General features: G+C 38.6%; 1 protein-coding gene and 1 long non-coding RNA gene across 3 annotated transcripts in view; one reads left to right on the plus strand and one right to left on the minus strand.

Moving 5' to 3' along the window:
• The first annotated feature begins 51 nt into the window (after window positions 1-51).
• LOC148189738 (uncharacterized) lies at window positions 52-8,515 on the plus strand. The gene is made up of 3 exons (XR_015776423.1): window positions 52-385; window positions 5,498-5,656; window positions 8,414-8,515. It is a non-coding gene; the product is annotated as an uncharacterized LOC148189738 (long non-coding RNA).
• loxhd1b (lipoxygenase homology PLAT domains 1b) overlaps window positions 1,322-16,572 on the minus strand; it is a 29,322-nt gene continuing 14,071 nt past the window's right edge. For both annotated transcript variants that reach the window (XM_088076035.1, XM_042488945.2), the window contains 22 exons: window positions 15,821-15,972; window positions 14,651-14,784; window positions 14,429-14,571; window positions 14,153-14,257; window positions 13,464-13,592; window positions 13,225-13,389; window positions 11,544-11,725; window positions 11,347-11,463; window positions 10,970-11,132; window positions 9,524-9,678; window positions 9,229-9,438; window positions 8,977-9,103; window positions 8,324-8,532; window positions 7,892-8,077; window positions 7,657-7,784; window positions 7,206-7,323; window positions 5,527-5,704; window positions 5,214-5,399; window positions 2,858-3,028; window positions 2,587-2,719; window positions 2,156-2,311; window positions 1,322-2,074 (listed from right to left, as the gene is read on the minus strand). In XM_088076035.1, the coding sequence (XP_087932161.1) occupies window positions 1,594-2,074; window positions 2,156-2,311; window positions 2,587-2,719; window positions 2,858-3,028; window positions 5,214-5,399; window positions 5,527-5,704; window positions 7,206-7,323; window positions 7,657-7,784; window positions 7,892-8,077; window positions 8,324-8,532; window positions 8,977-9,103; window positions 9,229-9,438; window positions 9,524-9,678; window positions 10,970-11,132; window positions 11,347-11,463; window positions 11,544-11,725; window positions 13,225-13,389; window positions 13,464-13,592; window positions 14,153-14,257; window positions 14,429-14,571; window positions 14,651-14,784; window positions 15,821-15,972 (3,728 nt within the window). In that variant the 3' untranslated portion in view covers window positions 1,322-1,593. The remainder of the gene's footprint in view (window positions 2,075-2,155; window positions 2,312-2,586; window positions 2,720-2,857; window positions 3,029-5,213; window positions 5,400-5,526; window positions 5,705-7,205; window positions 7,324-7,656; window positions 7,785-7,891; window positions 8,078-8,323; window positions 8,533-8,976; window positions 9,104-9,228; window positions 9,439-9,523; window positions 9,679-10,969; window positions 11,133-11,346; window positions 11,464-11,543; window positions 11,726-13,224; window positions 13,390-13,463; window positions 13,593-14,152; window positions 14,258-14,428; window positions 14,572-14,650; window positions 14,785-15,820; window positions 15,973-16,572) is intronic.

Genomic DNA, 16,572 nt, shown 5'->3' on the forward strand with positions numbered 1-16,572 from the left:
ATCAGCCTTTGTATCTCTGTGAGCTGCCAGTTGTTTTTACATGCCCTGATGACGACTGGGAGTTGAAAAGTGTAGGCATTCAGCCCATATTTTAAAAAAAAAGGCTTTTTAACTTTTGCAAAACAGTCTGCCTTAGTATTTTTATGGTTATGACTTATTGAAAGACTGAAAGTCTAACCTCCCCCTTTTTTGATCAAAGTTATGGAAATATGAATCTTTCAAAGATGCAACAGCAGTTTGTGGATATCCATGGATGAAATAATGAGCTTGGACAAAATATTTCACTGAATTTAGATCATCTAGATGTTTGGGAGTCTATGAGCAGCATTTCTGTTAGAAAAATGGCAACAAATATGAATTTTTGGATCACAACAACACTTCAAAGGTGAGTAATAATTGTTATTTGGTTTGTGGTTTGACAGAAGGGTTTATGAGGCCTGCTGTGGTGGTTTGTATCTTGAAATGGTCAACATTAGTGGCACTGTGAGAAGTGTAGCTTTCAAAGGATGGCCTGTATGGCTATACCACTTAAAAAACGCAGAATTACACAGATGTTTTATGTATCATAATCAACAAAAAATCCCCTTGCTTGTGGACAGGCCTTACAGAGTGGTGCAGGAAGGAAAGAGTCCTAAAAACATGGAAAATAGATAATATTTTTGCACTTCTAGTTCTGTAGACACACACTTAACCCTTTAAAACCTGGACCAGTAGCACTTTTTTTGTGCTGTTTTGAGACACTTTTCACAAGTATTCAAACCTTTAAACCCCAAGCAAACTTGATGAGAATTCTTTCGAGAACAAAAAAAGGCAATGGAAACCTTCCAAAAGATTTATATTAATTGATTTAAAAAAATATACTAGTATATATGTGTGTATATATATATATATATATATATATATATATATATATATTTTTTTATTTATTTATTTATTTATTTTTTTTTGCTTTAGAATAATTTCTACTTTTTAAACACTTTTTTCCAGGTCACGTCCTCATGACTGTATACCCTCAAACAACTTCATCTGTGAGCTATAATTTGAATTTATGAACATTAATTCTAATGCAAATTCTTTTGCAAATATATATATAGAATTGTGACATTTCTGTAAAATTGGTTGTAAAGACTCTTTAGTAAAAATACTGTTCTCATTTGGTTTTAGTGGTGTCATAAATGCAATGACAGTTCCGTGGGACTATTTTTTGGTTGTCTTTGTCTCGTGTATGTGAAAAACACAATAACATGATGCAAAAAGACTTGACCTTGACAAAAAGCTAAACAAAGAAAGAGCAATTTAAGACTAAATGTTTATTGTGTTAGTTTATCTGCTTTGGGCAATATTCAGGTCTGTTTAAGTTTATTGTTTAAATTGTTCAAGAGAAGGCAAATGGCTTTTCTGCAGATAAAAGAGGGGCAACCTAAACAGTTGGCACAAACTTAGAAAAGAACATTGGTGTTCCTTTAAAAACTGACTTTAAAGTACATTCAAGTCTGTTAATTTAAATCTTTTTCCTCTTAAATCTTGTCTAACGTGCAGTAAAAAAAAGGTCTTTAAAGAAATGCTGCTCACCCACGCTCTGTTTCACGTGTCCTAATATCTGGGGTAGAGCACTCGCTGAATCTGCCCGTCGGCCTTATGAGTGTCCAGCCACTTTCCACACTGGAAGATGGTCGTCACTGAGTTAGCTGTGTTGGTCACCTCCACGCACTCCAAAAACCACCCACAGTTGGAGTTGCTGTTGTCGTGCTCCACTTTGACCCTCAGCAGCTCCCCGAGGTCCAGCATCTCCAGCACAAAGCGGTCCGTTCGCCCTCGCTCGAAAAGGTTGCGGAACTTCTGCCGCAGATGACGCTTGCCCGAGTCACCGTTGACGCCATAGATGGTGATGAAAACGTTGGCGTCTGTGCCAGCTCCTTTCACATCCCCGGTGATGACAATGATTTCATACTTGACGGGCACCAGGTTGCGGACTTTGCTGGCGAAACTCTCGACGGACTTGAAGCACTCAAATGTCAGGAACTGGTCCTTTTTGGCTGCCAGGGGGATTTGTGCATCACAGTGGAAGTAATACCTAAACAGGATGGAAAGTTTAAATACACATCAGCGTAAGATTTTATATAAAATAATGCAGGATGGGTGAGATTTAACTCACTTGTTTCCCAGCTCTTTTTCTGTCACCACCACCTCCATAACGTGCCAGAAGGCCTCAGCCTTCACCTTCTTCCCGTCTTTCGTTATGTGGCCAATGCAGATACCAGCGATCTCCCCCACGTGCTTGGACGAGAACTCAAACGTGTCGGTGGCACCGCTGAGAGAGGGCAAACAAAAGTTACATGCAGAGTTTGTACAAGGTTTGATTCTGAACACGGAACAGTTAAATTCGCCGGTTTGCCAGAGAGTTTCTCTTGTGTGCGTCTCATGGGATTAGCTCTCCTGAGAGCAGAGGCTCGGAGAACAGAAAGTGAAGCTACAAGATAAAAGAGGGTAGAAAAACAAAACATGTGAAAGAGAGGAGATTATGTAAGGCCACATAATAGGGTTTTACCGTGAGCCGAGGCACCTAGACTCTCTTTGAAGACCTACCATAAGAACTTCTTTTTCTTATTCTCCAGAACAAACTCCTTGGAACGAGCTTTCCTCCCTTCCAACACAATCCAGACATTTTCCGAGGTGGAGGCATCGTCTGTGTTAGCGGTTGCTGTGGCAATTTCATATTCTGTAGGCAATGCACAGACAGGGATTGTAGCACTATGACCATTTCACATCTGGCAAATGGTTGTAATTAACGGCAAGTCATTTGCGACAATTAGATAGCTTGTAATTATGCCCACAGACTTCCATTTTTACTACTAACTGGTTTTGTCACTGAGGTCTACAGAGTCGTTGTTGGCACAGGCCAGCTCCCTCATTGTCTGCTTGTCGTCTTCATTTTTAGCCAGCCAGCGGTCGCAGGGGAACCTGAAGGTCTGGTCCATGGCCTCGTCTTTTACGTCAATGTACTCCAGGTGCCAACCAGGAGCTGGGCCTGTTCAGAGCAAGAGCAACAAAGTCCATTATAGTTTCATCCTTTTAGTACTTAAAGATGATAAGTTTTTTTCTTTTTCTTTTTTCTTTTTTTTTTTTTTTTACAATGTAAAGATAAAAAAATATGCTCTACATCCCTCTGTGCATTTGCATCTATGAATTAGTGATGGGAGGAATGACACTTTTCATAGTATCTGTTCCTTTGAGTTTTTATATTTTATATTTATATAGAATCTTCAATCTTCAAAATGTGCAGTATGCTTTTAAAATATGGTTTCAGATTGTCCATGACAGTCTATCATAGTACATGCATATTCAACAGCTAGTGCTGCCCACTCCATACATTTCTTACCAACTGCATTACCAGACATCAGTTATATGTTGACATAAAGATGAAGCATTCATTTTGAATGCAGGGATTCAGGTTCCCTCTTGTACATTGGTAGGCTTTATAAGCTTTATAAGATGTTGCAGAAGTGTGATTTGACTGTATAAATTTGTCATTCTTCCTGAGGAGAGGCAGGCATCCCACTGAGAGTATGTTTTGTTCAGTCTCGTTCACTGAATGTAGCTGCCGGGCTGTCTGGACATGAGTCCGACTGAATCGCCTCTTGTTCGAGTGGGAAAAGTCATACATTCATGAGCATTTGGAAGTCCGATTGACTGACCAGGTACAAACCACACACTAAAAAGAGTTGTTAAAAAAAAAAGAACTTATTTTCGCCCATCACTACTATTAACTGTGATTCTGCATGCAATAGCCGATACTAAATTAGCAAACAATTGTTTTTTTAGTTTGTTTGTTTGCTTTTTACATTTTTGTGAAATACCTTCGCTCACTCTCTTGCAGAGAGTTGGATGAGAAGATAAATGGTGATGGTGATGGTAAATATGAAGCAAAAAAGCCAGCGGCTGGTTAGCCTATCATACAAAGCGGGTTTCCATTACAGATTTGCGCCAAAGTTAAGCAATATTTTCAAAATGTCAATAAAACACAATTGCAAGATGACTGCGTTTCCATTGAGTGATGTTATGCGACTTCTCCTCTCGTGTTAACTCTCTAAGAAGCTTGGCGATGGATATTCAAAACATTGGCAGGTTTATTCCTGTTGCAGCCACCGCACTAGCCGCCATTTTTTCTAACTGAAGGCGACGTAGGCATCTTATGCGAGCAATAATGAAAAGGCAAGCACCTTATATGTAGGAGCGGTCGAGTATGAGGGCTTTCTGGGAAGTGATAGTCCACAATTTCACAGAGTAATTGTGGATCTAAAACTTCTGGATGATCCGCTCCACTTTTGAAAAGTTTTGCGATGCAATAACACCTCTCGCAGTGCCAGCTGCATCATGCCCCAAAGGAGAAAGTTGTGACTGGAAAAAGTGAAAAAAAGTGCTTCCATTGCAGTTTTGCAAAATATGTCTTTTTTTTAATCATCTAAAATACCACCTCATGTGACGTACAAACGTTTTTTTTCTATTTTTTTCGAAATTGATGTGTTTCCCTTAGGTGTATTTTATATTCGCAATTCAAATTTGCGCAATTTGTTTAATCCACATAAAAAAAACTAAAATATAAAAAGACATGTTGCAGTATCACAGGGGGTTATGGATCAAAATATTTCCCGGCTGGAGAGCACCAGGCTAGCTAAGATAAGTTAAACGGCTGCTGGCTCCAGCTTCATGTTTAAAATATGAAGCTGTTTGCTAAATAATTCAGCATACAGATATGAAAGTGATATTGATCTTCTCATCTAAGTCTCGGCAAAAAAAAGCAAGGAGGTGCATTTCCCAAAAAGCTCCAAATATTCTCTTAATGCTAGAAAAAAGTATGTAAAAAGGGAAGATTCTGGCATTTTTTGTTGATATGAGTGCTAACATTTGGAATCAGAAATAAAAAATAACCTCCATTTAAAAACAAGTGAATAAAGTTGTAAATACAGTAAAAAAAAAAATATAACTACATTTTCTCAGATTCAACAGAAACAGCAGCAACAAAATAATTTATGAATGCAATGATTTTCCTTCATGTAACGTATTGTTTGACGAGATGGTCTCAGACATGTGAAAGAATCCTTAAACTTCCTGAAATTGTAATTAAACAAGTCTTGAAAGAACAAAACAAAATGCCAAATCACTGCTACAAATCATCAAAATCACGTTAATCCTGCTGTTTCTATTCTCCTTACCTGTGTTATCATGCCACACTCTGACCTTGGACAGTTCGCCCAGACTGAGCATGTCGGGAAACCTGAACACATCTTTCATTTTACGCTCAAACTTGTTCCTGTTGGTGCTCTCCTTCAGAGGCAGCATCCCAGTGTCCCCATACTCTCCAAAAATCATCAAAAACACATTGGCATCAGTGCCGGCCCCTAAAATATCAGGAAACATATCTTTAAATATTTGCTCAAAATAATAATAAAATGCTCAAAAAGGCTCACAAAGTCTACGTCTTCTCCATCTGTGGCAGAAATTAAACAAGCAGCTCATGTGACCCACCTGCGACATCACTGGTCTGGACTTGGATGATGTACGTTGTTTTCTCCACCATTTCCTCATCATCCACCACCGCTGCCAGCTCGCACACCTTCGTCCTCTTCGGCCCTTTTGTCTTTGACAGCCAGTTCTCGTAAGTAAACACATACACTTCCTCTGTGTTCAGGTTCCGCATCAAAATCTAAAAGCATATAATTACACTGTTATGGAGCAATGAAGTAACATGTTTTGACCACTGAAGTTATACTGTACGTTTTCTGCGTGAATGTCACTGTTTAGCTGCAGCAGAAGAAAAAGAAATGACAGAAACAGACCAACATTAGCATTCTGAGTGACTTTGGGAAAATATGTAATTGCGATTTTTCTGACTATCACTGCAGTAAATGATATAAAATTTAACTATGAGCCTGTATTTGTGGTCTACATAGTGCTTAACAAGATGTGATTGTAATCAGTAAAATAAGGAAAGTTGCTTTATAGATTTTAATTTATGCAAAAACAACAAATCCTTTTTATGTCAAAACTGCAATTTATTTAATTTCAATTATATTGTTTATGTTGTTTCTACACTCGCTGCAACACAAATTGCCCTCTGGGACAAATCACAAATTGAACTGAATTATAACTTTACATGACTGACACTAAATTAAGAGTACACTGATTTAAATTTCAATTAAATTAAATTAAATGTCAATTTCAAGCATTTCTATTTTGAGTATTAAAAGCACCTGATTGCCTGTATCTGACAGAATGACCTGTGCCACCTATCAGGATGACCTATGCCAGATTTATACAGGAAGCAGTCCACTCTGATAGACATTTGTAATTGAAAGAATGAACTTTCCCACCTGACAAAATGACCTATGCCTCCTTTAACTACATTTATACAGGAAATACTACATCTGGATAGAAATTTCGTGTCTGACAAAATTACCTACGCTACTTTTGACTCCATTTATACAGGCAGTAGGTCATTCTGATAGACATTTTTACCTATCAGATTGACCTACTTTGCGTTTAACTCTGTTTCTGAAAACATTTATACCTGACAGAATGACCTAAGCTCCCTTTAAATGTTGGCTTTTTGGCATGTTTTCGAAAATTCTACAGCATAAACTTAAATATGCTGTACCATAAGTTTAATTGGCATCTGGAACGATTACTTTTTTAAAACGTTTTTACTGCATGCTATAGTATATGGCATTTTTCAAAATATTATAGTCTGAGTTTTTTCACCATTTTAAATGTTGACTTTTTGGACCATTATTTTGACATTCTACATTAGAATATTCTTTTAAACTTTTATTTTATTTTAAGTTTTATTGACATCTGGAACAATAACTTTTTCAACCATTTTTTCCCACATGCTATAGAATGGCTTTTAACTTTTTCCAACTTTTTTAAAAGTATTTTTGGGGGTATTTTAACATTTATTTATAGGGCAGGTAAACGTTTAGTCCTCAGACCAAACTAAAATGGTCTGAGACATCACTTGAGGCAGTTTGACAGACTCCGCGCAGCTCTCTCTGGAGCCACAAAAGCCTTTGTATAACTCTTTTTTTCACATGTGCAGTAGCACTCCACATACCTGTGAAAGACCTGTGAATTTTATCATTCTCTACTACACACTGTATATGAAAGGGGTTAACAAACGATGGTCGTCCCAGTGGTATTTGAATTACCCTGTCAAGAAACCAGTCAGGGCGACTCCCAGAGCCATCGATCCGAACTCTGATCTTTTTCAGAGGAGCAATGTCATCAATCTCCAAACTGAATGTGTCTTCTTGGCCCCTTTCAAACCTAAATGGAAACCATACATATATCATTTTGGATTTTATAACATCTGGACTGCAGATCTTAAAAGTTCTGTGTGCAGCATTCAGAGCTGTAATAAAGGAGCAAACTGCTATTTGCTGTGTAAATTAAATTAAAAATTCTGTCTATAGTATATAGAATATTAAAATATTATAGTATATCCTCGTCTGACACACTGTTATTATGAAAATGGCGAGTAAAGCTACTTTAAGTTTTTTTTTTTTTCAAGAAAGCAAATACAAGTATTTCCTAAAACACACTACTTTTCCTTTTATAAAAAAGTGATCAATACAATCAAGGAGTGATTGGAAGACTGACCTGTCCTCATTTTTGGGCAGTAGCATTTCCTCTGTGCTCCCATTGGCTCCGTACACAGTCAGGAAAATGTTGGTATCAGTCCCTGCATACTGAGTGTCACCTGTGACAACTGTTGCCGAATAAATAACCTACAATATAAAGCAGATAGCAGTGATGAGGAGGAGACTGATTCTGTTTTTGTACAAGATCAACAGAGCATTTTCTGAGGATTCATATTTTCAGTGCTGTGACTCACTTTGCGGATAATGTTGATCGTGCTTGAGTCCAGCACATTGAAGAGTCTGGCAGTCAGACCATCTCCCCTGTCTTTAGCAAGCCAGCACTTACATGGAAAGATGTACTTGATACCTTTGGTTGGCACGGCAACCGACAGCTCATCCACCAACCAGCAGCTCTCTGGTGTGACACCATTATGGCCAAGCTGAGGAGGAAACGGAGGGAGGAGAGAGGAGGGAGAGGAGACACAGAGAGAGGGGGAAGGTAGAACTGGGAATTGATATATCATTTGATTTTGTTTGATCTAGGTACCAGAAGGCACAGCTAGAATTAATTATTGCTGAGCTAGAAAATGGCTTTATTTAAATTTTTAACATCAGCACATCTGAGGAGGCAGCAGAGAGGAGACAGTTTCACAGATTTAGAAACAGAGACAGTCCCAGATTCTCACTTCCACCCTCTTGATCTCTCCTACGTCAGTTCCATAACACACAAAGTGCTCCATGGTGCCAGCTGTGAAGGATTTCTTTCCCTCTGGCAGGTCCAGCCACAGACGGTCCGTCTCCACGTCGTTGGGGCCGATGATGATGACGTAGACCCTGGCTGTAGTGCTGGCGTCACGCTCCACCCCGGTGGACAAGGTGAAGTGATAGGGGATGACTGGGTGGAAGAGAAGACTGGTTACACAAACAGTAATATTAATACACTCATTCAGTTTGTTTTCAAGACGATTGATACTACAAGTGCTTGTATGTCTGTACAGTCAATACAAAGCAACAGCCAGCAGTAGATTAGACTATTTTGGCATAAAGACTGGAAACAAGGGGAAACAGCTAGCCTGGCTCTGTCTGACGGAAACAAAATGCTCCTACTAGCAACTCTAAAGCTCACTAACACTTTATATCTCGTTTGTTTGATCCATCCAGACACAGTACTTTGTTGTCACTGCTAGATCACCAGTAAAAAGCAGAGACTCCAATGAGTTACCTGCGGTCAAAAAATAGTCCTAGATCTATGATGGACATTAATTAATGATCTGCACATTGTTTTCATCATACTCACACCTCACCCTGAGAAACATGGAGATTGGTTTTATGGCCTTACTTGGACCTTCTTCTGTCGCTGCCACCTTCTTCTTTTTTTTCTTCTTGTTGGCGTTTCTGTCCAGCCCCAGTTTGGCTTGAAGCATCTTCTTGGAATTTGGATCAATGTTTCTTTCACCTTCATACCCCTGAACAGGACACATGACAGACAAATAATCTACAAATTTCTTCCTCATGACTAATATAACTGCAGCAGCAGCCAACATGATGAAAAATACAAAAAACAAAAAGTAATAACCCAAGTTTAACAAACCTTGACGAAAAAGGTCCTCTCTATGCGTTTGTCCTCTTTTTTCGTCGACAGCCAGCGCTCACACAGGAACATGTACACCTCCTCTGTTTCATTGTCCAGCACCTCCACCTGGTCCAGATACCAGTCGGCCCCTATCATGGAGTTGTCGTGACGAATACGAATCTTGAACACCTGACCCAAGTCCACTGCCTCAATGGTGAACTTGTCCACCTAAGAAGCAAAGACACATTTTAATACTTTCAGCTACTTTCAGAGTAGTGACACGGCACAACTCGTCACACTTTTCCTCACGTACCTGTCCTCGCTCAAACTTGTTCTTGTTGTTTTCAGATTTGGCGAGTTTACGCTCGCCTGTGTCTCCCAGGTCTCCATAGATGGTGAGAAAAACGTTGGCATCAGTTCCTGCTCCATACATGTCACCTGTCCGCACAGACACGTTGTAAACATGAGCTGTGATTGAAGAAAAAAAAGAAATATGAATTAAGTAGATGTATGATTAGACAAAGGAGAGCAAAATAAATGGGTTGACTATTTAAAAACAAATTAAATAAAATTACAAAATAATATAACAAATAAAATAAAAATACAGCAACAGATCAACTATGTCTTCTTTCCATACAGAATCAGATCAAGTCTAGCTGGCTAGGTCGTGGTCAGAGGTCCATAAAAGGTTCCCATATTTTCAGAGATGTGTCCAACTTATTTTTTAGTTATAACCTAAAAAATAAGTTGGACACATCTTGCTGTTCAAGACGTAAAGTTTCACTCCTAATTTGTTAAAACAAACTGAATTCTGGTGGCCTTTGGTGGTTCCAGCTCAATAAGATGCATTTCTTTGCCACAAAGGATGTTATGACTCACAGATTTTTTAGCAGACGACAATTTAAACATTCCTGCTGTGCACTTAAGTCTCTCTGCTTATATGAAGTAAGTAGCATCCAATCAAACAGTATGTGTGTTCATGCAGTATATTAATTATGCTAAACAATGCACTGAAACTCACTATAAAGCTCCATAAAGCTGAGGGGGGCTGCAGATTATTAACTGTTATTAGCAAAGTGTACTTAAAAGTACAGGCATCAATAGTAAAAATGCCCTTTATGCAGAAAGCAGCCAGTTTGAGTGTTTTATTTTATTTTATTTTTGCCCTGGGTGGAGCTAATAAAGTGATTTAATTACTGTTAGATACATCTAAAACCACATCAGATCCAACAAGTTTGATTCATGTTTTCATTGAGTTGTCTTAATCTGTAAAGTCACTAGTGTCTAAAGCTGCTATCTCCCTCTGAACTGTAGTGGAGTAAAAGTATACAGTGGCATGAAATGGAAATACTTACAAGAATAGCTCAATGCATAATAATAATAATAAAAAAAACATATTTTTGCTCTCATCTAGTGCTTTTTATTAGACTAATTAGTAACCGGGTAATGATTTCTGGAAAGAGACATTGTTGTTGAGTTTTTTTGGCGCTTTGGGTACCACAAGCCGAGTGCCATCTAGTTTCAAGATATTCAAGAGGGCAAACATCTCTATGGCGGATATCTTTAACACTAGGCAATTCACACCAAAACAATCTAGATTGATAAATAGCACTACAGGTAAGAGGGAAAATATGTGATTTTGATATGGGGCTGAACTGTTCCTTTCAGTGAAGTTCAAGTACCTCAAATTTATACTTATGTACAGGGTTGAAGTATATGTACTTAGCTACATTCACCACATAAATCCGGGTTAACCTACTTTCCAAAGCGTCCTCCACCTCAACTTCAGTCGTTTTCAGCTTCCCATCCCTGAGGAGTTTTTCTGTGATGATTTCCGAAGGGACCAGTTCCCTCACCGTCTCCCCATCATCTTCAGACTTGGCCAGCCAGCACTCACATGGGAAAATGGTCGTCTCTGAGCCCTACCATTTAAAAAAAAAAGAAAAAAGAAATCCCTTAACTGGGCCTGTCTGTGTCTGTCTGACACTGAAGAAAAGTATATCTGACTCTGAGAGATGTGTGAGCCAAAAGGTGTTACATTATTAATCTGTTAATAATTTAATGAGGGCACAGACAAGGAAACTCTTAATGATGCACTTATCGACGCAGGTTTAATTTCAAGGGGATTTTTACGACCTTTCCTTTCCTGAGCTGACGTCTTATCTCCACTCGGTCGAGGTGCCATCCCGGGTTGGTGCCCCTGTTGTCATGTCCTATCCTGATTTTTTCAATAACATCACCGACGTCCTCAAGCTGTGAAAAAAGACAACACAGTTTCTATAGAGCTGCAGACGCTGGCTTTAAAGATGTAAAGTCCAAATCAACACACTCACCTCTACAATAAACATGTCCTCAGCCCCCCTCTCAAAGTACAGACGTCTCTCTCTCTTGTTGACACACAGGGATTTCTGCTGTGTGCACACTCCCTTACGTCCGTACAAGACGATGAACACATCAGCGTCTGTTCCCGCACCAAACACATCACTGGTGTATATTTTGATCTCATACGGCACAACTGAGAAATCAGAGAAAAAGGCGACAGCTTTGTTTTGTATGACACAAGTGAGACGGATGATATAAACAAACAATTTAACAAAACGCTTCACATCCTGAGAGTTAGAGAGGTCACAAACTACAAGCAGTGAAGCACTTCAGTGCAGTTTCTGCACTTTATGGAGCTTCTGAAGTCCCAAAAAATGATTTTCACCAAAGACATTTTAACTTGTTATAGCAGCAAAAGAACGGGGCATGCATTTTGTAAAAACTGGCAGGTTGATTTTTTCCAGTTGAGCTTAGGGGTCACACGATGTATTGAAATGAATGCGTGAATGAAGGAATGCAAACTGATGAATATTAGTTTTTTTTGCTAGAGTCACACAAGATCGAATTATTCTGTAGTCTTTTAAAAGTGAAATGAAATGTGTGCTGTTTTAGTGTACTTATCATTGTATTTTCAGTCTTTAAAAGCGATCGCAATGCAAGAAACAAAGTCTCTGAAACAAAAACTTTTCAGGGGGGAGGACTCGAGACCCCCGGCTTAAATTTAAAAATTGTCTCAATTAGAGGTTTTAAAGTTTCCAATTATATATCAGTGACATCGTTGCTTTTCCTACTATGACACGATGAAATATCTCCTGTGACAAAGGCCTACTGTTAAAATCTTGTGCACACAAGACAAGACTTTGTAGGCCCCAAATAATAATTTGTGTGCACAAGATAATGTGAACAAGAGAAAAACACCCTATTTTGGGTACATCAGGAGCTCTGTAGCACTTATACTGGGGGCTTTTACATTTGATTGGTATTGACACTTTGGGAATTTATCATTTTTTACATTTTAGAATATCCCTTCACCATAATTCAGAGAAAAATATTTCACATATTGTAAATACACAGTTTGCTTCCCCATTTTATTTGATGGATGTAGTAGTCACTTAATACGTTATGATCCAAAAAAAAAAAAAAAGATATTTTCTAGATGCTATGTTATAAGCAATCAGGGGTTGCAGTTTTGGTGCCATTTTTGTGTCTTTTACAAAGTTCAGATTTCTCAGTGTAGAAGAATGCAAATTAGTCTTTATATTTATTGATTTTTTTAATTTATTATTAGGTATTTTGGAATTATTATGATTTTTTTCAGAATTATCAAGGTTAGTTAGATAATGACGATGGCCTGCTGTAAAGGAAGCTGAGAGGCACGATCGTAGTTTGTTGAAAGTGGGAATAAAACAGTTTCTACTACTGCAGCATTATGATTTGGACTGTTTCACTTGCATGTCAAGAAGCTGGGTAGTGCTGTTGTGGTGAAGTTTAAAAGGCAGGAAATTAACACACTTGTTAAAGGCTGCATCAAAGAGACGATGCTCTGACAAGCACCTCTGCACGTCTCTGCTAATGCTTCCACACTTTTATCTAAAGAGTAAAATTTTGCATGAAGCACTTTCACAGGAAGGTTCCTCAATCAGCGCACTGCTACTTTCACTAATGGATCTGAGTACACGGCTGTTCACTCACACGGCATGTAGAGTTCAGTCTGTAACTCAGCGGGATACAGATCCCTCACAATAGCCCCATCATCCTCTCCTTTATCCAACCAGCGGCCACATGGGAAGCGTAGTCTCTGACCCTGTGAGGCAGCGTCAACCTCGACCCAGTCCAAGAACCAACCAGCTGAGCCCCCTGATAGTCGAAAAACAGTCAGGTTATTCAGTGTTCTACTTATTTTTAATCTGTAGAGCTTTTACTTTCCTCACCTGAGTTATTGTGCCCGATTCGAAGCTTTTCCAGCTCGCCTAAATCCACCGCCTCCACAGTGAACTCATTGATCATCCCCTGTTCAAACTTATTCTTATAGTTCTTACAAGCCTTTAGGTTGATAATCCCTGTGAATAAATTCAGACTGGTTTTATTTAGCCAATAACATACAGCACAAACAATGCCAGCTATCATTAGGAGTTGACTGATATCGGTTTTTCAGGGCCGATACAGTTATGAACTATGAGTACTTCATGAGACCGATTAACGATATTTGTAACGGATATGCATTTTCAATAAAAATGAAAAATACTTCTGTCAAAATGTAGAATTTGGAATATAAGAAACTCCAACACAAAACTGAAAATTTCACCATCATATACAGCAAGCTCCATGCAATTTTTTTTAGAAAGTTCAGTGGAAATTCAAATTAAAAATGAATGAAAAAACAATATAGCTCCCTGAGGTTTTAAAAAAGTAAAAGTTCTTCCCATGCTGACACTTGCTTTGCAGGTATTACAGACTACCACTCCTGGTGTTGGTTGATTGTTATGTGCACACTTTTTCATTGATTAATTTTATCGTTGATCATTAAAATAAAATGTCGATACAGATAATCACCAAAATGCCATATATTGGGCCCAAGAATTGGCCAGGCCGATAATCTGTCGGCCCTTAGTTATCGTACCTGTGTCGTCGTTTTCACCAAACAGGATGGCAAAAACGTTGGCGTCAGTTCCGGCGTACTTCTTCTCTCCGGTTTTAATTTTGAGAGTATATGTAGTAGACATGGCTGTAAGATAAATTCAACAAGTCAGTGCTTTGATTCTTTCACTTTCATGCTAATACATAAATCCTTTTATGCTTCTGTCTACACCTGCATGTTTCACCGGCACTTAGATTAAATACTTGACTCCCTTTTATCTCGTCTCTCTACTAAGAGCTTGCTTTAAAACTGTGTTACATTTCTGCTCGAGCCCCAGAGTGGCGCCTGTCCCCTCCTCATCATCCTTCTTCATGAAAGCCTCATCCACAGGAACCAGCTCTCTCGCTATCTGTCCGTCATCCTCATCCACCGCCAGCCAGCGGGTACAAGGGAAATAGTACCTACGAAAGAAATACCTCTATTTATGTGAAATTACATGATTGACAAAACCCACTCAAACTGTATGTTTGTTTCACCTACGTCGTATCATCCTTTGTGTCCACTATCTCCACACGGTCCAGGTACCAGGACGAATGAGGCTGACTGTTGTCATGACGGATTCGTAGCTTCTTCAGAGGACCCAGATCGACAGCTGTCACGATGAAAACATCCTCCTGCAAAATACAGCAACTGGAAACACTGTTCTGTAGCAGGTAAACATATTTTTGGGGCATTTTGCTGATGATTATGAACCCAGTGCCACTTCATTAGGTACAACTGTACAATGCAGGCCTGCTATAACATCTGTCTTTAATAATAGTATTCAGTTTAGGTGATTATGACCTCAGTGTTATGACATATACATAAATTAACTCCATGACAGTGTCAAAAATGAATAATGGAAATACTCAAGGAAAGTTGAGTTGCTTTGAATGCAACAAATATTCTCATATTTCAGATTTGTGTGATTAATTAGTGATTAATCCATTTCATCAGTATTTTGTTGCTCACTGAAATTTGAAATAAACACAGTATTTGTGGCTGTTTTTGTAAACAAACATTCCCACCACTGAGCAGCATCGGCCTATTGTTGCTTCGATCTGCGGACACAGCGTTTGTGTTGCTACAGAGCCAGGTGTAATGTAGAGTTTAATAATTCACAGGTTTGGATTAAGTAATGAGTAAAAGTAGGACAGGTTCAATGACACAGAGGACTCCTCAGAGCTCCTCTCAGTCACAGCTGGCTCGCCGGCAGGAGAGCTTGTAATCCTACCAGAATACACTCCCACCCACACCTGGGCGCGAGGCTCGTGTTGCGTGGAAGTGCTTGAGTCTTTGACTCTCTGCTGGTTAATTTTCAGCAGAATACCTCTCCAAGAAACAGGCCAAAATTGTTGAGCTCTAATTAAATATTTTTTTCTTTGAGATTCTGGCTCAAAGAAGCATTTCTAACTTTGTCTGCCAGAAAATGACTCCATGGCTAGCTGCTTTTTATGTCTCAAAGTTAATGAAAGAATAATTATAAAAATGTGAGCCAGTCTAATATAAATAATGTGTTTTGCCTTTTTAATGAACCAGTGTTTTTTTCAGCCTTTGCTATTTTCAATAATGATTTTTTAAAAAATCTAATGAAATACATTCCTTCCTTTTATCTTCAGCTCATTAAAAAAAAAAAAAAAAGTGGTCATCTCTTTGTTTAGAGCATCATACCTGCCCCCGCTCAAATTTGTTGAGGTTGTCCGAGTTCTTCAGATAGCGCTCTCCGGTGTCTCCGATTTCTCCATAAATATTAATGAAGACATTGGCGTCGGTCCCGGCACCCAGCGTGTCGCCAGTGAAGACGCACACTTCATAGGTGTTGACTGTCAGACAATACAAGGGATAAATTACCAACACCTCTTCAACCTGACACACATATGTCGGTCAGGAAACTGTGTCAAACAAGATATAAACATGTGTAAAAATATACTGAGTTTTCATGCAACAGTGAATTAAGTTGCACATGAGTTATTTTGCATAAACAGCAGGTGCATTGCGGGTTGTATTGAAATTATTTAAGGGTTTGTAATAAACTTGTTATTACCAAAATAAATATTGGAAAAAACCTAGTTGCTTTTGGGGCATTTTCCAATGTGCAGTCAACAGAGTGACAGGTTAGACTTTTGTTTGGTGTGATTTTGCCAGTTCAGTGGCTGCTCAACAGACAGAACTGCCAGGGAAGTTAAACATCCGTGTTTGTACAGGTTAATGCAAGTCAGATTTAAGACCTTTTAAGACTTTTTTAATGCTGCTTGGAAACCTATTTAAGTCCAATTTTACAGAAACCAATAAAAAAAGTAAAAGAAAAAACAACAACAAAAAAACAAAAAGACATTAATAAGTTAAGTTTATTAATTTAATGCATTTTAAAAGATCAAAACAATTGGTAACTTACCATTTATTTTGAGCTTTTAAAATGCATG

Source organism: Plectropomus leopardus, chromosome 4, assembly GCF_026936395.1.
Source record: "Plectropomus leopardus strain MGB_pleo_1.0 chromosome 4, ASM2693639v1, whole genome shotgun sequence".
NCBI classification, from domain to species: Eukaryota; Metazoa; Chordata; class Actinopteri; order Perciformes; family Serranidae; genus Plectropomus; species Plectropomus leopardus.